The sequence below is a fragment of the Mixophyes fleayi genome, chromosome 12 (assembly GCF_038048845.1).
Source record: "Mixophyes fleayi isolate aMixFle1 chromosome 12, aMixFle1.hap1, whole genome shotgun sequence".
NCBI lineage: Eukaryota > Metazoa > Chordata > Amphibia > Anura > Limnodynastidae > Mixophyes > Mixophyes fleayi.
The window spans coordinates 68,853,609-68,881,181 of NC_134413.1; the positions used below are offsets into that span (position 1 = coordinate 68,853,609).

Here is a 27,573-nt window from a genome sequence, read left to right on the forward strand (position 1 = left end):
TATGTGTGTTTCCTGCTGCAAGAGTTAAACCATGTTGCAATACAAGGGGTGCAAATTAATTTATTATTTTGCACATAAGTTAAATTCTGGCTGTTTTTTCATGTAGCACACAAATACTTGATAGCTTTATGTTTGCACTGAAACTTAAAGATGATCTAGGACATGCCCTACCCCAACTATAAATCTGTTCCTAAATTTTAATAATAATACTAATTAGTGATCTCATAAATTTCATTTTGGATGTCATCATTGATAATTCAATCTGATTGGTTGCTATGGGCAACACCTCCAGTGTTCCTTTTTTAGAATGTTTGATAATTCTACCCCAGGGTATAAATGTAAATATACACACACACACACACACATACATATATATTGAGAACATGAGTGTTTCTTGTTAAATCTAACAATGCTGAATGTACTACTTTTTCTTTTATTGTTTATATCACTAACATAAAAAACGTGAGATGTAAGTATTTAAATGTTTTTATTACAATTTTCCAAATATAATCTATCAGACTCACATTTACATATACAAAAAAATAAGCCTTTTTAACACTAACTGTCTCTTTATTAATTGGATTTAGTTTATTAGCTACATAGTATGCAAATGTCAACTAGAAGCCCCTCCGTTAAGTGGTTATAGTAAAACATACAAATGTTTGTGCTTAAATGATCTTATCTCTCACTGGAGACACCACTGGCAATTTTCTATATGATTGGAAGATAATATAGATACAGTGATCTCTCCCAATGGCTAGTTACATAGTTCTATCAATAATACAAGATGGCAGAATATTTCTATAAACAATGGAACGATGTCGGGCAAATTCTGCAGGGTCATAGGCAAACCGAGGGAGAAGGGGGGGTTCTAATGCCTGGAAACTCCCTCTAAGCCTGGGGCACTGTATAATTGAGGTGGCTGGACCCTGCTCCCGCTTCACACAGCTCTGCTTGAAAAGGGAGAGCTGTGTGCACCTAACAGTAGTGCACGCAGCATTGCCCATGTATATTATGGGGACAGGAAGAGTTGGAGAGCAGCCAAGCACTGTTTAAAATTATAGCCACACCCCCATACATCCTGGTCACGCCCACTGGTGGCGTGGTGTGGAAACCCCCCTCTACAAATCCTGCGTTTGCCCCTGAGGGTATATGCACTCAGTATCTCCACAGAATTTACAGAGTCGCAATCTTTTCAGCTGATGGTTATGACAGATGAAGAGCACAGAACTGAAGGTAAATCGTGCAAAACATGTATAGTGTGTACACAGGAATCGGCTGCTGATCGGGAATTTCAGTTGTGGAAAAAATCGTTAACGATATCGCATCGGGAGACATTTTCTGTAGTGTGTACCCAGCCAAACCCTGCCTAGAGCATAATAACTAATGAATCACCAATTATCTCTTATATCGTTATGCTAACCAACCCACTAGTGTTTTATCCTCAGGTGCTTTGGATTGGGCTAATTCCACTATAAAGCATAAATTGTTTCACCCATTGTCAAGGAATCTACAAGGCCAAGACAGGGTGTACTACAGATAATAAATTTGACCCACTTCTTCAACGATAGAGATAGAATACTGCCAGTGAAAAGAGATTAGTGGTAAATATTGCCCATGATCTTCTTCCATTCATATCTGGTCTCAGGGAAGAACTTTTTTACATGGGTGTTGTTGTAGGAGATTGTCACTGCCTGGGTTTGTGTTCAGCCTTGTTTGTACTACTGTTGTACTATTCTGCACTTCTCTTTCCATGAAAGTCACGGAGACGTTCTGCAAGTAATAGCTGAAACATTCCCCTCTCCCCTGCTCGTCCTTGCTACAACAGTCCTGGGTGTCTTTCCAAGAGCCATTTTTGCAGCCACACAGAGTCTTAATGTATTTTTTTTTCTGTAAAGGTAAAAGACAGAAACGACATTCAGGTATCATCATCATCATCAACATTTATTTATATAGCGCCAGCAAATTCCGTAGCGCTTTACAATTGGGAACAAACATTAATAAGACAATACTGGGTAATACATACAGACAGAGAGGTAAGAGAACCCTGCTCGAAAGCTTACAATCTATAGGCATCACACGTTGTTCGATATACGCTACACTACGCACCGAAATCCACCATTCTTAGCGATGTTTATTTTGTGAAATATGATTATTTGTGAAATATGATTATTTGATCCACCATGTATTCAATCTGTTTGGACTCCATCATGTCTATGTCTTTTATTGTATTTTATGTTAAGTTCGATTTTGAACACATTTGATCTGTAAAAAGATATAAGGAACCTTGCGCTAATAAAAATACATATACCGCTGAGAATGTGGTCACTGGAGTGTACAGCATGGGGGCTCAAGGTGGGGGTTCAAGCTGGAGGCTCAAGATGGGGGCAGGAACACACATCCTAGAACACCCCCCAGAAACTGCAAAGCATGATTGCTGATCTAATTCTACATCGACCCCAAGTTGATGTAATAGCACCAAATATAAAATACCCTTTATTTTCATAATTTGGTGTTTATTTGTCTATTATTATGCTAAGTTCCAAATAAATTCTCACCTGCGTTTCTGCGCACCGCAGCTTCCTGTTTTGGGGGAGACTGCAGCACGAATCTCTGAGGCCAGACGTCAGCAGGGAAAGATGGTTTCTGGAGTAAAGGAAAAATACACATTCAGCCATTGAAATGATGGAGACTATAGTGGAAAGTTCTGATGAAATGCTGTTGTGTTTAAATTTCAAGTTTAATATTTTGTTTAAAGCTGAACTCCACAGTATAAAGTATATTATATGCAATGTAATGAAAAGAATTAGTCTGTGACTAAGTGCCTGGTTTATCATTATATTTTTTTAATCATCTCTATTAGTGGAGAAACTACACCTGCTAAAGAGGAACATCACAAAACACTGCTCATATAAAGTTTTCCGAAACTTCTCTATATGGTATGAATCTAGCTTATATTCTGTATTTACGCCTTCCTACCAAGACAAACATGTTGACTCTGTGTAAAATATTAATCTAGTTTAGGCACTAACAGCTTCTATCCTCTAATAGGTCCACAAATATTTTATGTAACCCTAGGGAGGTAGAGCAGATAGCCTACTGACCTATATCTACAACTAATAAAAAGCAAAACAATCTGTGTTTTGAAAGTGTAATTTGTGCAATAATAAAAATAAGCTTTCAGAGTATGGCATCCTTCACTCAGTCTAAAGAGCTGTAATGTCACTTCAATAAAATTAGCTGAATTCAAAATACACAATATGGCTGTAGTAAGGTTAACAGTGGGTAGGAATTGGCTTGAGGGCATAAAAGCGCCCAGTTTGTAAAAATTAAACAAAAATTGAGTGTTGCAGAACTCAATATTACAGTGTTTTTGTATGGTTTACCAGCCAATCAGTAAGGGTTTGAGGGGTTGGCCAAAGCTGGAGAAGGTTTGGATTAGTTTAGTTTCCACCGGAAATTTCCCCGCCCATCCAGGCCCTGATTTCATTGTGTTGATTGCATTGTCGTTTGCTAGAAATTTTCTTTCTGAATGGTCTTAAGGAGGTTCATTTAGTAACACTATCCCTCGGGGAGTTATGGGCACCGTCTTTCCAGACGGGCCCCAGCTATTGAGCCAAAACAGGGTAGAGTCGGGCTTCACGACCTAGAAGTGTCCAAATATACATTATACATCTCAAATCTCATATGAAAATACTCTCCCTCCCGTACTCTTAGATCTACCTCTGACCTGCACCTTGTCTCGTTTCTGGTAACCACCTCTCACTCCCGCGCTGCTCCCCCCTTGAGGAATTCCCTACCACGCTCAATCAGACTTTCCCACAGCCTTCAAATCTGTAGACACTCTCTGAAAACCCATCTCTTTTTTTTTAGAGGTGACCTTATCCCCGATAACACTATTCACACTAATACACCCTCACAACTGTCCCAATCTCCACTCTAAGCGAAATTTGCTCCTCTTGTTACAGCTGTGCCCTCTACCACTTAGAATGTAAGATCTCTAATAAGCAGGGTCCTTCATACCCTTTGTATTCATGTCTACATTTATTTTGCCTACTTTGTTTTATGTATGTCCTGTTTTCCCTATTGTACGACGCTATGGAGCATTGTGGTGCCTGACAAATTTATGATAATAATAATAATAATAAATACATTTGAGTTGCCATAATTCTGGCTTTTGGAATGACTGATAGCTGATTGGTTGTGCCTTTTAGTTGCCACCAATTTAATTTATTTTCAATTAAACTTGTGACCTTTCATTCGCCAAACAAGTGTGAAGTGTCTATATTTATTAGGTAAGATAACCTTTGGTAGGGGCACTAGGGAAAAAAGGTAACATGTAAATCAACAACTAGACGACTTACTGTAAATTGACCAAACACTACAATACTTTATTCTTCCACAAGATGGCGTCAACTTCCCAATAATTTTTACATCTGAGCAATTCCACGTGTTCTGATCAATGAGTAAGGAAAGTTCATATAAAGAAGGAGAGAGGACACTTCATCATCATCATCATCACCATTTATTTATATAGCGCCACTAATTCCGCAGCGCTGTACAGAGAACTCACTCACATCAGTCCCTGCTCAATTGGAGCTTACAGTCTAAATTCCATAACATACATACACACACACAGAGAGAGACTAGGTTCAATTTTGATAGCAGCCAATTAACCTACTAGTATGTTTTTTTCTTGGAGTGTGGGAGGAAATCGGAGCACCTGGAGGAAACCCACGGAAACACGAGGAGAACATATAAACTCCACGCAGATAAGGCCATGGTCGGGAATTGAACTCATGACCCCAGCGGATCACTTCTGATCATTTAAAACCCTTCAAGTCCAGCTTACAAGACTGCTGGCAGAGAAGTAATGGGACAGATTGCTGACCGATGCTATACATTTTTCCGACACTGTAAATGTCGGCACTTAACCTGCCGACATGAAGATGTTGGCATTGTGTGACAAGTGCACATCAGTGTGATTGCCGACATTCACAATGCCGCTAATCAAAATACCGGCATTAAAAGACCATCGCGGGCAGCACGGTGGCTTAGTGGTTAGCACTTCTGCCTCACAGCACTGGGGTCATGAGTTTGAATCCTGAACATGGCCTTATCTGTGTGGAGTTTGTATGGTCTCCCCGTGTTTGCGTGGGTTTCCTCCGGGTGCTTCGATTTCCTCCCACACTCCAAAAACATACTGATAGGTTAATTGGCTGCTATCAAAGTGATCTTAGTCTCTCTCAGTCGTGTGTATATTAGGGAATTTAGACTGTAAGCTCCAATGGGGCAGGGAATGATGTGAGTGAGTTCTCTGTACAGCACTGCAGAATTAGTGCCGCTATATAAATAACAGATGATGATGAATTCCGCCGGGTCTCGCAACTATACCCAAGACCTGGCAGCATTGGTCAATCCCACTGACGACATTGTGCACTTGTCACACAATGCAAATGTCGGCAGGTTAAGTCCTGACATTTACAGTGTCGGAAGGACCAACCCTACCCGTAGATAGTATGGTAACTTGTCGAGAAGAAGGACTTACGTCTTCGTGAGGAGTTTGAACCCTCCACACAGCTTCTCCAGGATATTCTCTGTCACGATGCTGAGGTTCAACATCTCCACCTTTCTGTCATACTCTGGAATTGGGGCCTTCTTGGCAAAGCATCGGTACATAAGAGCTTTGTCCTGCCTATTGCAGCACGCATAGGCAACAGTCTTCACTCCCCATTCTTCTGAGCAGAAGTTATCCATAGCTTTCTCCCACTGTGTAATATGGAGGAAAACATCACAGTGAGAGAAAAATAAACCAATATCTAGCAATCAAATACATTCATTAGACATGTATACTATGTTTCGGATAGTTGTATTACTTTCTATACAAATATAGGACATGACACCTACCCGACGTGGCCTGACTACTGGACGTAACCATAATCAAATTAAATTATACCTAATACAGACATAGGACACTACACCCCCAACATGACCTGACCACTGGACATGACCATAATACAATTCTATAACACTGTATACAGACATAGGACACTGCACCCCCAACATGACCTGACCACTGGAACATGATCATAATACAATTCTATTACACTCTATACAGAAATAGGACACTACATCCCCAACATGACCTGACCACTGGACATGATCATAATACAATTCTATTACACCCTATACAGACATAGGACATTACACCTCCGACATGACCTGACCACTGGACATGATCATAATATAATTATATTACACTGTATACAGACATAGGACACTACACCCCCAACATGACCTGACCACTGGACATGATCATAATACAATTCTATTACACCCTATACAGACATAGGACATTACACCTCCGACATGACCTGACCACTGGACATGATCATAATATAATTATATTACACTGTATACAGACATAGGACACTACACCCCCAACATGACCTGACCACTGGACATGATCATAATATAATTATATTACACTGTATACAGACATAGGACACTACACCCCCAACATGACCTGATCACTGGACATGATCATAATACAATTCTATTACACCCTATACAGACATAGGACACTACACCTCCAACATGACCTGACCACTGGACATGATCATAATACAATTCTATTACACCCTATACAGACATAGGACATTACACCTCCGACATGACCTGACCACTGGACATGATCATAATATAATTATATTACACTGTATACAGACATAGGACACTACACCCCCAACATGACCTGATCACTGGACATGATCATAATACAATTCTATTACACTGTATACAGACATAGGACACTACACCTCCAACATGACCTGACCACCGGACCTGACCATAATACAATTCTATTATATTCTGTACAGATATAGGACACTACACCTCCAACATGACCCGACCACTGGACATGATCATAATACAATTCTATTACACTCTATACAGACATAGGACACTACACCCCAACATGACCTGACCACTGGACATGATCATAATACAATTCTATTACACTCTATACAGACAGAGGACACTACACCCCAACATGACCTGACCACTGGACATGGTCATAATACAATTCTATTACACTGTATACAGACATAGGACACTACACCTCCAACATGACCTGACCACTGGACATGATCATAATACAATTCTATTACACTCTATACAGACAGAGGACACTACATCCCCAACATGACCTGATCACTGGACATGATCATAATACAATTCTATTACACTCTATACAGACATAGGACACTGCACCTCCAACATGACCTGACCACTGGACATGATCATAATACAATTCTATTACACTCTATACAGACATAGGACACTACACCCCCAACATGACCTGACCACTAGACATGATCATAATACACATGAGGCAAATATATAGTTAACTTTTATGCAATAGTTGTTTTTCAGTCTAAAAAAACATCATTAGGATGAACAAAGGTCAACTGCCTTGTATTTCGAAAGCAAATAGAACTGGTTTAAGGATTACCCATAGTATGTCCTTTGTAGTCAAACAGTCTGAATAATTAACTTTAGGGACACTGCAATTATTGTTTCACAATAAGTGGGAAATAATTTTACAAAGGTCTGTGAATTCAGGTATCATATCTGGCCACAAGAAAATTATTTGTATGTCCTCAATATTACTCTGTGATTATAATACAATATACGCTACAGCCTCAACATGACCTGACCACTGATCATAATGTAATACTATTACATTATACAGATGGCATGCTTTCATTAAAAACTCTCCATTCCAGAAATGTTCCGTAGAATTCTTCCACCAAATTCTAAATTGAAAAGAGCAAATATTGAACCCCAAAATACACATTACAGCAGTATTTCCTAACCCTGTTCCTCAAGCCACCCTAAAAGTCCAGGGGCTAGATTTACTAAGCTGCGGGTTTGAAAAAGTGGGGATGTTGCCTATAGCAACCAATCAGATTCTAGCTTTCATTTATTTAGTACCTTCTACAAAATGACAGCTAAAATCTGATTGGTTGCTATAGGCAACATCCCCACTTTTTCAAACCCGCAGCTTAGTAAATCTAGCCCCAGGTATTAAGTATATCAGTGCATGAGAACAGGTGACTTAATTGGTGCCTCAGTATCCTGCGCCCATCGGACATCTCCAATGTCGAGATGCTGGTAAGTCTGTTTCTCTTTACATTGCTTTTTTAAAGATTCGGATTTTAATTGGAGGAGTCGTCGGTGTCGGAATATTCCACACCGATAACCCGTACCCAACCCGTCTTATCACATGGGCATTAGGATAGTACTGGCCATACAGCCAATGAATTCAAATTATTGACAGAGGGACAACACCCTCTAATACTGTGGGTATAATTAAAAATAACCCACCCACAAGAAAGCAACTTTTTTAGTGGCCATAAAAGATTTTTCTTTACTTTAGTGTCCCATTTTTTTTATTTGGGTGTGTAGGTTAAAGTATATTGAGATTCCAAATCAAGAATAGGCAACTATTGTCATGTCAGGAGTTACTGAACTCTGAAGTCAGGAATGCCGAATCGACCAGGCAAATCCCGTCTACAACCAATCCCGGTTAAACACGTACCACGTCCTTTGCACAGGGAAGTTTATCAGACTGAAGACAACATCTTGTAAACCCTTCTTCCAGCTCATTGATGGCTTGCCCTTGTCTGCTGAGGTGAGAATATCCTGTCTGGGGAAGATTGTGGGGACCATACGAGACATTGAGCCGTTTCATCTCACAGAGGTTACCAATGTTGGCTCGAGATGGACGCCCCGGAGGGAAGTCTTCTAAGTTGCTGTCGAAATGGGGCACTGGCTTCCTTCCACGTGGACTCAACAATGGCTCACCCTCTATCAGAAGCTGAACTAGAAGCGAAACACAAAAACGACTAAGTTTATAGAGAGTCCATTCATGCTAGTTAGATACGAATGAAAACGTATGGCCTTATCTCCAGTTTTGAGAAGCAACAGTGAAATATTTCCTGATCTCTCTATGTGAAGGCATCTGGTTAGATGAATGAAACTACTGAAGTCAGAAGCCTATATTGTCCAGGCTGCCAATTCGCTTTAACATGGTCAATTACATTTGAAAATTGGCATTGGACCAGCAGAATGGCTATCACATATCATCGTCTCAATCCACAGTAGAAGACCAGTTATTAAGATGCTGTTGTGGAATCAACACCCAATTGAGATACTTGACACCAATGGTGGACAACATGATATTTTTAAGAGGTCTCACAAGTGGAACATTATCATTAAAGATCGGCATAAGGGTAACCTGTGGCTGGATAGTCTAGATGGAATGAGGGCCCCATCGTCAAGGACCAACCTCCTATGCAAACCATGTGACTGGACTCATTCTGTGACTTCAATTATTAGGAAGAAGTCCAAAGAGGAGACATTTCTTTGGTCAAGAGAACCATGTTTTACCTCTTTGAGGGCCACACGCGATTGGCCAGCTCTTAGACACTTAGGGGTATATTTACTAAACTGCGGGTTTGAAAAAGTGGAGATGTTGCCTATAGCAACCAATCAGATTCTAGCTGTCATTTTATAGAGTGTACTAAATAAATGCTAACTAGAATCTGATTGGTTGCTATAGGCAACATCTCCACTTTTTTAAATATACCCCTTAAAGATATTAACCACTAGTTTACACAGCACAGTTCAATCAGGAATGATCTGGAAATATGCCTCTTCTGAAGCTTCAGTCATAGGTATAGATTAAAAAATAAATTAACATCAACCACATGGCTTGCAGAAGAGTGGTCTTTGTATTCATAAACTTCCACTGCTCACAACCCCATAGTGTACTCTGCGTAAATAAAGTGATTACATTTTGTATTTGTGTTAGACTTCTGGATCTCACCTGTCCTGGGTAAATAGTAATGACTTATCCACAGGTAAATGTGTGCTAGGGCATTCACTTCCTCTATGTTATGTGAATAGAACTGGTGTGGTTACTGACATTCTGCAAAAGTCAACCAGTGCATCGAGAAGACTTCTGTTGCACACTCAGCTTCAGGTTTTAATGATCATCATCATCATTTATATAGCGCCACTAACTCCGCAGCGCTGTACAAAAAACTGACATCAGTCCCTGCCCCCATTGACTCTTACAGTCTAAATTTCCTAACTTACACACACAGACTAGGGTAAATTTAATAGCAGCCAATTTACCTACCAGTATGTTTTTGGATTGTGGGGAGGAAACCGGAGCACCAGGAGGAAACCCGGGGAGAACATACAAACTCCACACAGATAAGGCCACTAATGAGAACCACACATACAAACACACAAGACAGGCAACCAGCCTTAGAGAAGTCTACTGTCCTTTTTCATCTGTTAAACATTTTATAGATGGGATTTTAGGTGTACTACTACAAACAACAGCGAAGGCAGCCATTTTGAACTCTGAACGGATATGCATGAGAATGTGGCCTACCGTTTCCATAGCCACTAGTGGCATCACACAAGCCTTATATTTCAGTGATGACACTATTCCCTGGGGAACGGACAGGCTGCAACTCTAATGCATTTGGGTTCAGCACAGGAATGGCAATGGATATACTTTCATTAAAAAGTGGGATTTACTTTCTTTCAATGGAATGCTGGGTATAACCGCTGATTGCAACATGTCGATGTCATCTTCACTGAGAATCTCCTCATCTGAAAACAAAACAATACATTTTTACATACTGTGTTTTTATATAATGTTTTTTATGCAACACAAAGAATAAGAAAGATATTACTAATCATAACAAAATGAAAAAAAACCACAAGGGAGATAATTTTGTTTAACCTAAATGTACCAACCCCCCCAATATTTAAAATGACTAAATCGGAGATGGGGGCTTGGCCTCGTAACGTTACGGGAGTGTTCACACCACAAATGGCGCGGACAAGCTCCCAGGGGCGTGGAACCTGTTTGCCTGGGAGTAAAATACCACTCACCCGCTTGCTGGCAATGGACAGTTAAGCTTCAAACAGCCGTGAGGGACTCAGGCCCTGGACCAAGCAAATCTGTAAAGATTTGCTGCCGTCCAATCAGAAGTCAATCGGAACTCGCTGCAGGTATTTTGATCCAGCGCTCTGTGGAGAGCCTGGATTGGCGCGATTTACCCCTGCCAATGAGAGGAGCTCAGCTAGACACCAGGGAGCTCCACTAGTTTCTCGGGAGGCATGAGTGTGGTCTATTTGGAAACGCCCTGGACATAGCTTTCCCGCCCTTCCATTGCACATTATTGCCAATTGTGTATAGTGCAGTTTAGGACCACCTCTGTATCTGTCACCTGATCATCTTGTGTCCTTAGTCAGGGCTCCATTAAAGGCAAGCTAGGGAGACTTCCTATTGTATTTGACTGTCCCTCGCTTTGGTTGATTTCTGTGGTATTCCTGAACATGACTCTATTGTATTTCTGACTATTTGTTGCATTGTGGGATTGTAGTGTGCCACAGGAGTAGTAGGATATGTGCAGTACACCTAGGCCGTAGTTGTTATTTGCGCAGCATAGTGACCACGTGAATTTGTTAGGGCCATTGCGCCTTGTTAGACTAGAGTTGGTGGTATAAACTATCTAAATAGCTAGCTTAACACTGTGAGGGAGAGATTGTGTTGTGAACGTCAATCAAGGAGAATCGTTGCAGTTCACGGTGAGTAACTCTGTAAAATGCGTTGTTTGCTTCTGGTTCTTTCCCCTACACTTGTACGCGTAGGATATCTATGAAGGAAAATGTTCCTGTGGTGGAACCTGTCCCCCCCCCCCCCCGATCCCAGGCGAGTACAACTGGGAAAGTAGCAACAGGGTGTGGCCTTATCCCAACCACACGCCCTGTACTCACCCAATTCATGTTCCACTGAATAGTCACTTGTTTTCTCTTTGGCAGGTGCGACAGACTCCGTGGTCAGAGAGAGCTCTTCGGTCAGGTTGGTCAGTTGAAACAGGTCAACGTGTGGAGTCCAGGTAGGACCTAGAAAGAATTGATATAGTTAAGTTATGAACCGATGTTACATAAATAATAAATAGTTACTATTTCTAATTAGATAGTAATGATGATCAGTGTCAGCTTGTACTACTCTCCAGCTTAACTATATCAACATAGATGGTTCAATATTATAAGTCTTGCCTTTCACTTTGCTCTGATAATAGACCGGTGAAAAGTTAAGCCTTAACTTTTCGGGACAGTCAGTCCAAGGTAGCTGAGTATTGCTCAGCTGTCCTGGTGATATTTTAATGGTAGATGGTGGCGATAAGTGGAATCAGCTTTGTAGCCTCATTGTAATAAAAAGAAGTAGATAATAGTACACGGAACTCAAAATCAAATCAAAACCAGTACGTTACAAATGGTAAATTGTGTTAAAGTAGTAGATGTCTCCCACTACCCAGTATGTCCTGTTACCTTATCATGAGACACAGAGTCATCCTCACAGTCTATGCATCACACAGCCATGTCCCTTATGAACTTCCCTAAAATTGACCCTGACATCCTATGAAGACTTGTGACAATAGCTCTACCCAAATTATGACCCTTTTCTTTTTGACTCTGTACAGGTCAATGTTCCATGGTATCATGAAGGTGTCTACTTAGCCTCTGGCGTTATGATAGCATTTGCCATCTATCCTGTTTTTTGTCATTATCAACTGCCTCAATATGGGAACTGGCACAATGCCTGTAATCACCAATTGTCTGGAGTCATAAACTAGGACAGTGTCTGTAATCAACTATTGCCGGGAGCCAAGAACTAGGATAGTACATGTAATCACCAATTGTCTGGAGTCATAAACTAGGACAGTGTCTGTAATCAACTATTGCCGGGAGCCAAGAACTAGGATAGCACATGTAATCACCAATTGTCTGGAGTCATAAACTAGGACAGTGTCTGTAATCAACTATTGCCGGGAGCCAAGAACTAGGATAGCACATGTAATCACCAATTGTCTGGAGTCATAAACTAGGACAGTGTCTGTAATCAACTATTGCCGGGAGCCAAGAACTAGGATAGTACATGTAATCACCAATTGTCTGGAGTCATAAACTAGGACAGTGTCTGTAATCAACTATTGCCGGGAGCCAAGAACTAGGATAGCACATGTAATCACCAATTGTCTGGAGTCATAAACTAGGACAGTGTCTGTAATCAACTATTGCCGGGAGCCAAGAACTAGGATAGTACATGTAATCACCAATTGTCTGGAGTCATAAACTAGGACAGTGTCTGTAATCAACTATTGCCGGGAGCCAGGAACTAGGATAGCACATGTAATCACCAATTGTCTGGAGTCATAAACTAGGACAGTGTCTGTAATCAACTATTGCCAGGAGCCAAGAACTAGGATAGCACATGTAATCACCAATTGTCTGGAGTCATAAACTAGGACAGTGTCTGTAATCAACTATTGCCGGGAGCCAGGAACTAGGATAGCACATGTAATCACCAATTGTCTGGAGCCAGGAACTAGCACACTGCCTGTAATCACCAAATGCCTGGAGCCAGAAACTAGGACAGCGCCCAATGGCAGAACTACCATTGGTGCAGCAGGTGCCCATGGAGATAATGGGCCCGCTTCCCTGCACCGGGGCTAGTTCCGCCTCTGACAGTGCCTGTAATCACCAACTGCTTGAAGCCGAGAACTAAAACAATGCCTGTAATAACCACTTGCCTGGAGCCAGGAATTAGGACATTGCCTGTAATCAGCAACTATCTGGGGCTAGAAACAAGCACAGTGCATGTATTCGTGAACATGTGCCATCAACAATAGCTACAATGATTATTCCATTTCCTTATATATCAAGTGTACCCCACACTTCTGATCTCAGCTCATTTGGAGAGGTCCATCCTTACCTTCTTTTCATGTCATTGTATGCACATCATACGTAACAACTTTTTTGACCTCCCCTCCGGGCTCTCCCAGAGAAGGGTGGTCCAAGTGGCAAGTCCCAAGTGCGTGACAGCCCAATTTATATGATCACAGCCCTGCCACCCACATTGTGCCATGCAGCAATCTGTGTAATCATCCATGTAAACTCCACACAGATAGGACCCTGGTTGGAATCAAACCCATGACCCCAGCAAATAGCTCTACAGTATAATTATGGAAAAGCTGTTTGGGTCCCAAGTGACTGTTTAGGATGGTGACTAAATTTGGTATTAATTCACATTGTGCCAGAACAATTTAATGGATGCACATAACACTAATTGTCTTGAGATATATCAAACTCTCACATATATCAAACTCTCGGGGGCATATTCAATTAGCTCCAGAGATCGTGGAAACGCGTCAGTAAGCACTACATAAGGTATTACGGTGCAACGCAGATTTTATTTCGCAACCCTATGGGGGGTGGATGAAGGGAAATCGTCATTTTTGCGGTACCACGGATTAACTCGCGGGCCGTTTCAGAGCGTAACCGCGATCTCCGGAGCTAGTTAATAAGCCCCTCAGTCTTCTTGGGGATACTAAAGGTTAACCCCTGCAGATAATTTTTAGCCCTGTGATTCCAACCCTATGTGTGGAGTTTGTATGTTGTTCTTGTGTTTGCGTGGATTTCGTCCTGTTCCCTCTCACACTCCATATACTTACTGGTAAGTTAACCGGCTTCTGACAAAATTAAGCCTAGAGTGTGTGTTTGTGTGGTGGGGATATAGATTGTAAGCTCCACTGGTGCAGGGACGGATGTGAACGATTAAGCATTATCTGTAATACGTAGGCGCTCTATAAATCTTATTCTAACTAAGCAAATATTAACCAGTTATATTTATAGGGAAAAGACAACTTCTTGGTGTAGATTTGGAGAGTTAAACAACCAGCACTATACATTTTATGCCCCCACAGTAATACTAACACGTAATGCAGTGTCTGATGCAATTTTAGCAAACATTGTGCAGCTCCTGAATAGAGTGCAAAGGACATTATATAATACAATGTGCGCCTGGGGGTAGATCTCTCTAAATTCTACTGATATAAGAATGTACCAGGTGACAAGGGGGAATACTCAATGCAGGCTTTTGTAATAAATTATATTAATATTGATCTGGCCAGCACGATGGGACTGAAGGCCTAGAGTTGGACTCTCACATCTACCATTGTAAAATTAATTAAAGTAAAGAAACATATTTTTAAAATTAAATATTTCATATACATATTAAGAATAAAGCATTTGTTTTTTGTACAGTTGGGGGAAGTAGCACCACGATTCTTGCCAGATTGGCTTCCTCATGCCAAGGCATCGAGAATGTATTTGCCGGCAAAATTCACTGCTGGCAGCGTCTTCTCCTTTATTCTGCCTTTAACATATAGACCCCTATGTTTTGTTATACAAGTGTTTATATAATTGTGTTATTTTATATTGCCTCCAAGCCAAAGTCATTTCTACCTCCAAACAGATACAAAATGATTCACAGGAGAACATGGTTTAAATGCATTTTCTTATTGTAGACTTCTATACGAATTAAACCGTATATATTAGAAAAAAAATAAAACAACATTTCCCCTTGAAAACTAATATTACAAATAACCTATTATTAGTTTCTTGATGTCAAATATCTGTCACCATCTCCCGACAGTTCTCCTGCTACAACCCTTATTGTCTAATCCGGCGGTTCCCAAAGTGTGCACCGCGGCTCCCAGGGGTGCCGCGAGCCAGCCATAGGAAAAACCAAAGAGCACATAAACTTGCCAATCAGCGCGGCGCCGGGACCCAGCAGACTCCTCTCTCCCGCAGCTGTGACTGACGTCGATATTCAGTGACAGCTGCGAGAGAGAGGAGGCTGTTGGGTTCCAGCGCCGCGCGGATTGGTAAGTTTATGTGCTCTTTGGTTTTTTCTATGGCTGGCTCGCGGCAGAGGAGTGAGAGGGAGCGTGACAGCGGGGCAGACAGAGGGGCAGGAGTGTGACAGCGGGCAGACAGAGGGGCAGGAGTGTGACAGCGGGGCAGACAGAGGGGCAGGAGTGTGACAGCGGGGCAGACAGAGGGGCAGGAGTGTGACAGCGGGCAGACAGAGGGGCAGGAGTGTGACAGCGGGGCAGACAGAGGGGCAGGAGTGTGACAGCGGGGCAGACAGAGGGGCAGGAGTATGACAGCGGGGCAGACAGAGGGGCAGGAGTATGACAGCGGGGCAGACAGAGGGGCAGGAGTGTGACAGCGGGCAGACAGAGGGGCAGGAGTGTGACAGCGGGGCAGACAGAGGGGCAGGAGTGTGACAGTGGGGCAGACAGAGGGGCAGGAGTGTGACAGCGGGGCAGGAGTGTGACAGCGGGGCAGACAGAGGGGTAGGAGTGTGACAGCGGGGCAGACAGAGGGGCAGGAGTGTGACAGCGGGCAGACAGCGGAGCAGACAGAGGGGCAGGAGTGTGACAGCGGGCAGACAGAGGGGGACACAGCGTGACGGGCAGTGGAGGGGGACACAGCGTGAGTGGGGCAGAGGAGGGGGAAACAGCGTGAGAGGGGCAGTGGAGGGGGACACAGCGTGAGAGGGGCAGTGGAGGGGGACACAGCGTGACAGAGGCAGTGGAGGGGGACACAGCGTGACTGGGGCAGTGGAGGGGGACGCAGCGTGACAGGAGCAGAGGAGGGGGGCACAGCGTGGAGGGGGACACAGCGTGACAGGGGCAGAGGAGGGGACACAGCGTGACAGGGGCAGAGGAGGGGGACACAGCGTGACAGGGGCAGAGGAGGGGGACACAGCGTGACAGGGGCAGAGGAGGGGGACACAGCGTGGAGGGGGACACAGCGTGACAGGGGCAGAGGAGGGGACACAGCGTGACAGGGGCAGAGAAGGGGGACACAGCGTGAGTGGGGCAGAGGAGGGGGACACAGCGTGACAGGGGCAGAGGAGGGGGACACAGCGTGGAGGGGGACACAGCGTGACAGGGGCAGAGGAGGGGACACAGCGTGACAGGGGCAGAGGAGGGGGACACAGCGTGACAGGGGCAGAGGAGGGGGACACAGCGTGGAGGGGGACACAGCGTGACAGGGGCAGAGGAGGGGACACAGCGTGACAGGGGCAGAGAAGGGGGACACAGCGTCAGAGGGGCAGCGGAGGGGGACACAGCGTCAGAGGGGCAGCGGAGGGGGACACAGCGTCAGAGGGGCAGCGGAGGGGGACACAGCGTCAGAGGGGCAGCGGAGGGGGACACAGCGTGAGAGGGGCAGCGGAGGGGGACACAGCGTGAGAGGGGCAGCGGAGGGGGACACAGCGTGAGTGGGGCAGAGGAGGGGGAAACAGTGTGAGAGGGGCAGTGGAGGGGGACACAGCGTGAGAGGGGCAGCGGAGGGGGACACAGCGTCAGAGGGGCAGCGGAGGGGGACACAGCGTGAGAGGGGCAGCGGAGGGGGACACAGCGTGAGTGGGGCAGAGGAGGGGGAAACAGCGTGAGAGGGGCAGTGGAGGGGGACACAGCGTGAGAGGGGCAGTGGAGGGGGACACAGCGTGAGAGGGGCAGTGGAGGGGGACACAGCGTGAGAGGGGCAGTGGAGGGGGACACAGCGTGAGAGGGGCAGTGGAGGGGGACACAGCGTGACAGAGGAGGGGGACAGCGTGACAGAGGGCAGAGGACGGGGACAGCGTGACAGAGGGCAGAGGACGGGGACAGCGTGACAGAGGGCAGAGGACGGGGACAGTGTGACAGAGGGCAGAGGAGGGGGGGACATCGTGACAGAGGGCAGAGGAGGGGGGGACATCGTGAGAGAGGGCAGAGGAGGGGGGGACATCATGAGAGAGGGCAGAGGAGGGGGGGACATCGTGAGAGAGGGCAGAGGGGACAGCGTGACAGAGGGCAGAGGGGGCAGTGTGAAAGAGGGCAGTGTGTCTAGATGCAGAGGGGGCAGTGTGTCTGGATGCAGAGGGGGCATTTTTGCATACAACTAAATAAGTATTTCTGTCCTGACCTAAATACATTACATTTTTTTGACCCAACTACTTCTAAAACAGGACTGCTCAATAATTATTTTGGAGGGGTGCCTTGAAAAAATTTGGAGACTCTAAGGGTGCCGCGAACTGCAAAAGTTTGGGAACCACTGGTCTAATACATTGCATTATCCCTACTGACAGTACTAAGACTATGCATTTATGTTCCAGAAGTAATCTAGGAATATAACAATCACAGGAAAAAGATAGCTTTTTAGCTCTTCTGGTCCATACACAATAAACTATATATTTAATATAGAGACAGGGATGAGCACCATTTAAATCCCGCTTACCTGTGCTCACCAGGCAGAACAGCGCGTAGAGCTGGGCAGATAGAATCCACATCACCAAATGTTTCATGTTTGCAGAGCTGCAGGCTGAAGTGACAGATCCACTCTCACTGCTCCTGGATGACTGTGTGTATCCTCTGTCTCTTCCCCTTATTTAGTCCACAGTGCTTTCCCCAGTATTTAAGAACTCAACACCTCCCACTCGCCTGTATATGACGTGCATGTCTGTGGTCAGTGATCAGGAGTTGCAACAGTTTCATAAGGTGCTGAGTGGCTCTTGTCTACACTTGACCCCATGAAATAACGAGGCTGGAAATATGTGTGGTCACAGCATTTATTAAATATCAACAGAATGGGATGGTTGGGGAAGGGTGACCGAAAGCATTGTGGTAGCCAACTTCAATCACAAACATGGGGGGAACCCTACTTTGCCCACTCCAATTATGTTGTCCTTAGGGGGGTAAACCCCTAAACCCCTTCTCTTCCGAGCCCTGGCTAGCAACCTCCTTGTCTTCACACATGACGCCCCCGTGTAGCGTGTCTTCATCACAGCAGGGTCAGAAGTAGGGCCCACTGTTGAATATCATTGGGCGGTTTGTTACTGCCAGCCGTGCTTGAAGGGGAGTGGGAGGGAGGGAGTTGATCAACTCACTGCTCCTTGGAAAAAGACCCCCTTGGCTTGCCACTGGCCTTAAATATTGCCCTGACGAGGGGGAGGCCCCCATCCTCCCTGCCCCATCCCTTGTACTGAATGGAGCCTTGTCTGTATGAGAGAATGGGGTGTGAGTAAAACCTTATTGACTGAATCATTCACCCTGTGGGGATCCCAGTGACCATCCATCTCTTAATGTCAACCAGTTAATCACCAAATATAATTTGAGGGGAGGGCTACATCCTCCTCCTTTAACTGTGATGTAGCTGTGAAGGGTATCTCAGATAATTTGAGGAAGAATAGAGTCAAGTTTATTAACTCTCATGTACACAGACCAACAAGTCGAATCAGATCAGAATGTACAGATAATAGCTTTGCACCCATGTTTTATAAGCAATAATCTTGGCACCCTGGCACAGGCATTTACACTGATTGGATAACTATTATTCACATGCCCCTCTACTCAAAGAATGTGTCTCCTTGACCACAATGTGTTAAAATGAAGTCCTATCTCCGAGGTTTGGAGACAGTAATACTCTTATCAATGTTGCTAAATAATCACTAGTACAAGCCAGTTCGGCCTTGTATGAGCACATTCCAAGAAGCGTGAAACGTGAAAAGTAAACATATTCATCTCTTGCAAAATATAATCATAAAAAACAGAATCATATAAGTACATTAATAGCAGCTGGACTTCATTTTATAACCCAGATTGACTCTTCATACAATTCTATCTAACCTGGCTCTTTTGAGTCCTCATTGATAACTTTCTTGGTTTCCTCCTTGATGCCCCCAAGCATGGGCATCTTCACCAGGGCTTTGTGGCCACAAGTCTTGTTGCCTACCATAGGGCAGTTAAGTGTGGCTGTCAGCAGCACTTACCGCCAAGCAAGGTCTCCTACCCTGCCTGTCACCAACGCCGTGACCTATGGGGCAGCACGGTGGCTCAGTGGTTAGCACTTCTGCCTCACAGCACTTGGGTCTTGAGTTCAATTCCTGACCATGGCCTTATCTGTGTGGAGTTTGTATGTTCTCCCCGTGTTTGCGTAGGTTTCCTCCAGGTGCTCTGGTTTCCTCCCATACTCCAAAAACATACTGGTAGGTTAATTGGCTGCTATCAAATTGACACGTGTGTGTGTGTGTGTGTGTGTGTGTAATTTAGACTGTAAGCTCCAATGGGGCAGGGACTGATGTGAGTGAGTTCTCTGTACAGCGCTGCGGAATTAGTGGCGCTATATAAATAAATGGTGATGATGATGATATAGCGACTGGTGTGACTGCAGCCACTGCTCTCCCCTATGGAGCAATGGATACAAATGCTGCCTGTAAGTTGAGCTCATACTTGGGTCATGGCCTCTCACAAACCAGTCCAAGTGCTATATCCTTGTGCACCACTGAGGGGAGACACATACCAGGATTCAAGTATGGGATGGCCAGCTTTAAATCTAGAGGCACCTGACAGCTATAGCTATGGGAAAAGGAGGGGGGGAGGGGGGGGGGGGGTTAGGTGGCGTGTGAGAGATGGGAAGAAAGAGGGCAAGGCACACCAAGATCACTTGCAGAGCTGATCTTTTTTGGATTTATGGACTTTGCATGCAATGGATCGGTTGCTGATAAAGACATTCTGGAACAGTATGCCTCCTGCCTTTTGGACTAGTTCACTGATACAGAAGGGGCAATGAAGGCCATGGTGCTCGAAATAACTTGGCCTCACTCTCGCCAACTCATACACAACTGGTAGCTCTGACCAAACATTACAACAAGTGCATTGAGATAGGCAGCTTCCTGTCATTCTTGGGCGGCTTCCCCATGGCCCAACCCTTAGTCAATCTCCTTGCCAAAAAAGTAGAATTGAAGTCCTCCTCCCTCGACAACTTGAAGAACAAAGAAATACCTGCCACTAAGAAGTTGATGGTAGGTAGGGGCTTCTGAGCCCTGAGTCGGTCCCATAGTAGGCTATCTTGGGCTGGGTCATCTGCATTTTGTCTCCTTTGAAATAGACTGCCGAGTCGAATCTTGCCCCCCCTGGGCTAAAATTTGCCAGCCCTCCCCTGGTAGTAGGCCTGTAGAATCCTGCACTGTGAATCTGAGCCAATAGGGTAGGAAAAGAATGAACTTGGCTCTTACCCTTCCAAACTCCTGATTCCTTGTGTGCTTGCCACCTACTCATGCTGCTTGGTAGGCAGCCCACGAGGGGTAACTCTCTTTTTGCACATGGGTGGTAATGGCTGCTTGACAATCTGCCAGACATAGTTTGGGCATGTGAGACCCAGCTGCTGTGCTTTGGACGCAGCCCATGCAATTTAAATCACGGCAAAGAGTCGACCGTGATGTTCTTAGCTCCTGGTACATCATTGGCTCTAAATGCGATATTGAAAATAAGGCACGTGGGAACTAAATGCTGTAGCAGCCTGGCTGCATAGTTTCGGATTGGCTGTTTATTGTCTGTACTAGGTAGTCGCATCAGAGAAGGATGCGGTGGTACTAATTGAGAATGCCTTTGTTGGCAAAATTCACTGCATTATGTTATATTGCATAATTAGCCAAATTCATTCCTGTCTCCTACCAGACACAAAATGAGTCACAGGAGTGCCTGGGGAGGACTGTGTGTATTCTCTGACTCACCTCCAGTATTTAAGAACACAGCACCACCTAGTGGTCAGAGATTCAGGAGTTTCAATAGATGGCAATAAAGCCATGGATACAGACATAGAATAATATTTCTCAATATATTGCGCAAAACTATGCAATCTGAATATTCAGACATAAACCACATAAACCAAAATAGCATAACACTTCATTATTCTGAAAATGCATAACTAATGTATCTGGTTGACTAATAAAAGTTTCTCTGACATAAGATGGTGACTATTGGCTAACACCCTCAGGATTAAATATTTGTAGGTTCTTTTTTTGGGGGGGGGTGGGTAGCTATAATTTTTTTGCTGCTTTCCTTATTTAACACTTACTACTTAATCTAGTCTTAATATTACTATTTATTTATTTATAAAGCACTAAATCAAGGTAATTTTTAATGAAGGGGCAATTACCCCAAGCCCACTAGGTCATGAAACCCAACTTTCTACTGCTTATTGAAAGAGTCTGAACGTATACATTCCTAAGTGCATCTGTAGGTTATGGTGGAATCCCCCAAAATCGGTGAGTATTGATGTCCACAGGGCAGTATTTTAGGTGCAGAACTGAAAACTTGAAATTAATAAAGGTTGGACTTTGATGTGACATTTTGATTGTTTCCACCCCGTGGACCAGCAGATCTTCAGGTTCATAAATGGCCATGGGTCTGATCCATTAAGGAAAGTTAAGAAAAAAATTGAGTACGTTTTCTTACTCAAGTTTTCTGAACAAAACCATGTTACAATGCAGGGAGTGCAAACTAGTTTATTAGTTTGCACATAAGATAAATACTGGCTGTTTTGTCATACAGCACACAAAATACCTGATAGCTTATTTGTACCAAGAAAATTAAAGTTGATCTAGGACATTCCCTACCCCAACTATAAATCTGTCCCCGCATTTTAAATTAACCTCCCCCTCAAATGCAACATGGTATTGCCTTAATGCTTTCTTTTCCTTAACTTTCCTTAGTGAATCAGGCCCCCTGTCACCAACAATGTAATGTCTAAAAAATCCACTGAGCTATTACAGTCAATAAGGTACAACATCTGAATTGTTTGCACCAGATCTACCACGTTATGCTAGCAGAGCAAAGGTGATTACAACACACAATTCACTGTCTGTAACAATCTGACATCTCTGGTATTATATATTCTGTATATGGCTCCTTCTATATCAGCAATATTAGAGCATCAAAGCCACCTCAAGGCACTTTGACATTGTCATCTTAGGTAACCCATCTTAGGACACTATTATATCAGCCACATTAGGGCACCTCCTTATTCTTTCCTCCCTTTTTTTGAGCACATCATACTTTCCACCAAGCCACACATTCCGTACTCTTTGCCACCATGAGTCACAATCTCTTTTGCACTCTCTTCTGCCATCTCCTACCATTCATTCACAAGACCAGTTGGGGGTCTGATGTAAATCCTGTACCGGGTGGACTCCTATCTCTCAATCCTCATAAACAGACCATCACTCAACCCCTAGGTGGAAGCTTCTATTCCTGCCCAAATGAATGAGTCCTGTTTTTTTGTTCCCACCATCCCTAATAAAGCCATACATCTGAAAGTGTGTATGGACTAAGACAAACATTTCCCCCCTCCTCATGCTGAGGCACCAGGCTCATTGTTGCTTGGCATACACACTGATATTCTCTCCTACATTCCACTGGGTACAGCCAGGGCCGGATTAAGGGAATGGAGGCCCCTGGGCTAAGGGCGCCTCCATTCCCCCGTGAGGCCCCAATGTGAGCCACCCGCCGCCCCCCCAAGCGCTTACCTGTCAGTTCAGTCCTCCGTCCCCGGCACGCTGTAAGCTCCTTACTGAGGAGATCTCGCGAGAGTTCACTCGCGAGATCTCCTCAGTAAACAGATTACTGAGCGCCGGGGACGGAGGACTGAACTGACTGTGCTCAGCAGCATTGATCGGGCTGGGGGCGCCCCCGCCCCCGGAAAATCAATAATGCTGCTGAAAACTTTGAAGGGCCCCCTGGATGCCCGAGGCCCCTGGGCTATAGCCCAGTTAGACCTCAGGTTAATCCGGCCCTGGGTACAGCTGATATTTTGTATTCTGATATTACAAATGGGAAATCCACGGACTTTACACTAACAATCTGTTTTTGTCCTTAAATAATAGGTGCAATATATCTTCCCTTTGATGTGTGTTACATCACTGCAGATCAGTGTTACTGCTTTTGGACCCACACACACCAGCTTACCCACCATCAGTGCCCCCCAAAAAAGCTAATAAATTAACTTCACATCATAAACAGAGGAACATATTTGATCAAATGCAGTCCTATTACATTTTTACCCTTTAGTTTGAAAAATTAAGGCTGATATACTGAACCGAGAGCTGTAGCCCTAACCATCCCTGATCTTTGGCATAGCCACCCACCTGTGACACCAAACTTTGCCATACTTGCCTGGCAGTGACCGCCATATTGCAGATTCAGTATTCCCACACTCAGATCTGGATTAAGGGCGAGGGCACAGGGTACAAGTGCTCCTCTCTCCGAGGGCTACCTGGACCAGGTAGTTCCTTCAGTACTGTATCAAGGGGTGCCAAAGGGCACTGTATGGTTCCTGGTTGTCTGCCCCCTCCTCCAGAACCAGCCAACTTACTTCATGTGGCTGCAGTTTGTATGACCCAATTCTCCCTTCCACCCTTTACCTATGTGTGTGGCCTCCTACACCAGTGGGTACACAGACAGGGTTACTTCAAAGATAGTGTCTCGCATAAGATGTGCAGCACATGACAGGCATTGTCCCATGTGTGTAGGCTGTAAGAGAGGCAGACAGAAGAGTCTTCATTTACTTTTGCCCTCATAATATGATGTGGGGACTTGCCTTGTTCAAGTCAGTACCCCACCACCCCTGAAGAGCCTCCTGGCCTGGAAAGGGCCACTGCCAAGCCTTTGTGGGACACCCCAATCTTATCCAGATTATCCCATCCCCAACGTTAGCGGGATCCTTTCCTGACCTTGAACCATTCGTAATGTAATGCCTATAGCGTTATTGTAGAAATGCACACTCCCGGTGATGAGAGATGAGGTCACCAGAGGGCAGTGCATTAGCACGGCTCCAGCGTCGGAAGAGGACTGGGCGAAGACACCGACCACCTGAGGGGGGTGTAGCCAGTAGTCATGGCGTGAATGCCCCAAATGGCCAAGTCACATGTGGACATGAGGCTTTAAAAGACTCTGGCTTCCCGTGTCTGTGGGAGAGTAGTGAACATCTAGCTGGGGACCTGGGACAAGAGAGGAAGTCGTCCCCGGCTTCACCAGCATATTTAGGATCAGGTTATTGACCGACCCTCATTGGCTGTAATAATAGCATTGGAAGAGAGTCAGAGTCCCACAGAAAGAAGCCCCGGCAAGGAGGGGGTGTGTGACAGATGCCAATGGACCACAGTGAAGGAAAACTCCGGAAAGGAGCAGAGACGGAGGCGGATCGCCAACATCAGGGTCAATCCTTCAGAGGCTCACCAAGAGAAAGACTAAGGTGGAGAGGGAAGTGTTCCCAAAGTGTAGCCATCAGATAGGGGTGTGCATGTGACAGCTGCCAGGGGGGAATATTGTTAACGGGGGGAGAGAGCCCAATAATTATCAGCACCCTGGGAAAGGGTTCATGGCCAGATGCCATGTGAGATTGAGACATACTGTGGGTTATGTATTGTTGGCCCCTGCAATTAGGAGAGTGCTGTAAGAGACAGACTGCAGTAGAGATTCCCCCATCACTGGGATGTTTTGTCTGAAAGCAATCTGCAAGTGGTCCTTCAATTGCAGTTGTCAGCTTCAGCAGAGGGATGAAGGAAGGTCCCTGGATGGTCGGGATTACAGCAACAGGAGGAGAGCCCTCTTGTAAAGTACCCCCATACAATGACAGGGGGGATGCACGAAGGCAGCGTTGCTAAAATTTGTAGAGAACAGTCCATGATGTAAGGGATGGAGTGCATGGATGGAGGCGAGACCCTGGAACTATTGGGATGATAGGAGGAGAAGAACCTCTGGTCCATGCCAACTGTCTGCCTGTGAGGGCGATACTCCCGAAGAACGTCTCGGAGAGTCCCCTGTAATGAGAGGAAAGGTTCTCACCTGATCCAGAGGGTCGCTACGGGCGGAACCCGTCAAGTGGAGGAGGCTTCTGCTGCAGTCACTGTCCCCCCGGCTCGGGAGACCCTCCGCAGTCCTTCTCCCTGGGGTGGGACGTAGCTCACCCCACTTGCCCTTCCCAGACCGTACGCACAGCCAGGGGACGAGTTGAGTCCACCCCGCGATCAGTCCCAACACACCACCTTCCGACCCCTGCGGGGAGACACAACACACCACCTTCCGACCCCTGCGGGGAGACACAACACACCCCAACCACCCACTACACCGTACAAACCCACCCACAACAATACTCAATTGCACAGTACAATACCCACGACACTATCAATGGCAAAGTACAATACAAATACAATATTCAATTGTGCAGTACAATATCAATGCAGAGTGTGTGAATTCCTGCCCTACCCTGCCCCCAAGGGGGTGATACGGATAGGAAAAGGGAGGGGGGGGAAACAAAGGCAGGCTTCCACAGGAGGGGCCTAAAGCCTGGGGGTGACCTGAGGGCCTCGCGCCCTCTGGGGTTTACTCAGGGACTGGTTCCCTATGGGGACTAAGGGCCGGGGGTTGACCTGAGGGCCTCGCACCCTATGGGGTCTACTCAGGGCCTGGTGCCCTAGGTGACCTAACGAGAGCTACCAAACGGGAGGGCGGACTTAATGGCCGAAGGAAGAAGGCCCTGGGCCCGAGTGAATAGTGACCGATAGCCTGCGGGCCTGGGCCCGGGAGAGCTGTTCCCCACTGGGGTCTTATCTGGTCTAGGCCCTCCGCTAGCGACGTCAGCGTAGCTCCTCTTCGGTCCTGCTAGTGCGGTCCGCCCGGGCTCCCTGCCGTGCTCTGGCTCCGCGGCTATCTGCTCTGCTCTGCCTTCACCAGACAGACTAGCTCCTCTGTCTGGACTGGTTCTGGTGATGTCTGCTGCTGCTGCTGCTGCGGGGTCAGACTGAGTCTCTGCTGCCGCTCCTGCTGCTCTCTCAGGACTTCCTCTCTCCAGCTGCACTGCCGGCCGACCATATCCCTGAGCCGGGCACTCCACTATGACCTCATCACGACCGGGAGCCGTGATTGGTCCGCGGCCAATCTGTGGAGCCGGTGTTTCCACATGCCTGTATGTATAATTAGCTTAGACTATTGTCTGTGTGTGCTGGAGGAGTTGGTGATAACATAACTGTAATGCAACCGTTATGCTTATGTGCTGGAGAAGGAGTCGTCTGAATAACATTTTGCCTGCATTTGAACTGAGATGGCCTGGAGTCCAAAATTTCCTCAAGTTACACTGTACCGTCACTAGTGTCCACTCCACGACACACTCCTGAGTACACAGGGGACCCTCTGGTCACGTATGCTACACCCACACCATAGCAGAAGTGGAAGACAACGGCAAAAGGGGAAGCACATGACATCTTGGCACCCCAAGTAAGAGCTCACACCAGTAGGGATTTCACATTAGCATAGCCAGTCCTGACCCCCCCAAACATCCCCTATGGTATCTTAAACAGAGAAAATATAGGAAGTGCAGGTAGAATGTGCAAGAATAAAAATACAAATTAATAACATGCATTGATTGAATTACTTTTATAATGTTGTGTTTACTTTACATACGTGCGTGTATATATATATATATATATATCTCAGAATAATAACCCACTAGGGGCTGGTTGCAAAACAGTCTCCTAGTGTACAGAGCTGCCAATTGTTTCCATACATGAGTCACGGAATCCTTCCCTGTACCTGGAAGTCAGTTGGAAGAACGTAGTCACATCTGGCGAGATTTCTCAAATCGCAGACCATTGGCCTGTTATACCTATAAAAATTATCCCCATATTTCCTTGTAAACATTTTGGAAGACCTCCTCATGCTGGTTGCCTTGAGGAATTTGGAGGAGAGGGGAAGGAGGGAGGAGGAGTAACAGCACCAGAACAAGGGTCCGCAGAGTTCACGCACAGTACTT

General features: G+C 45.3%; 1 protein-coding gene across 2 annotated transcripts; it reads right to left on the reverse strand.

The window, feature by feature from the left end:
* Positions 1-470: 470 nt before the first annotated feature.
* LOC142108427 (extracellular matrix protein 1-like) lies at positions 471-18,480 on the reverse strand. Of its 2 annotated transcripts, XM_075192055.1 has the most exons (7): positions 18,226-18,474; positions 11,866-11,994; positions 10,618-10,692; positions 8,603-8,886; positions 5,549-5,769; positions 2,559-2,646; positions 471-1,890 (listed from the first exon to the last, which is right to left on the reverse strand). In XM_075192055.1, the coding sequence occupies exons 1-7, from the start codon at positions 18,290-18,292 to the stop codon at positions 1,645-1,647; spliced, it is 1,110 nt and encodes a 369-aa protein (XP_075048156.1). In that variant the 5' UTR covers positions 18,293-18,474; the 3' UTR covers positions 471-1,644. The 2 variants fall into 2 exon arrangements, with proteins under 2 accessions (XP_075048156.1, XP_075048157.1); XM_075192056.1 differs by lacking the exon at positions 10,618-10,692 and having other exon boundaries at positions 18,226-18,480.
* Positions 18,481-27,573: the final 9,093 nt, after the last annotated feature.

Coding starts and splice junctions, on each gene's coding strand:
- LOC142108427 (XM_075192055.1), bottom strand. CDS start 18,292: ATGAAACATTTGGTGATGTGGATTCTATCTGCCCAGCTCTACGCGCTG. Junction 10,693..11,865: donor TTCAGTGGAACATGAATTGG/GTGAGTACAGGG, acceptor TTTTGTTTTCAG/ATGAGGAGATTCTCAGTGAA. Junction 2,647..5,548: donor TTCAAACTCCTCACGAAGAC/GTAAGTCCTTCT, acceptor CCTTTACTCCAG/AAACCATCTTTCCCTGCTGA.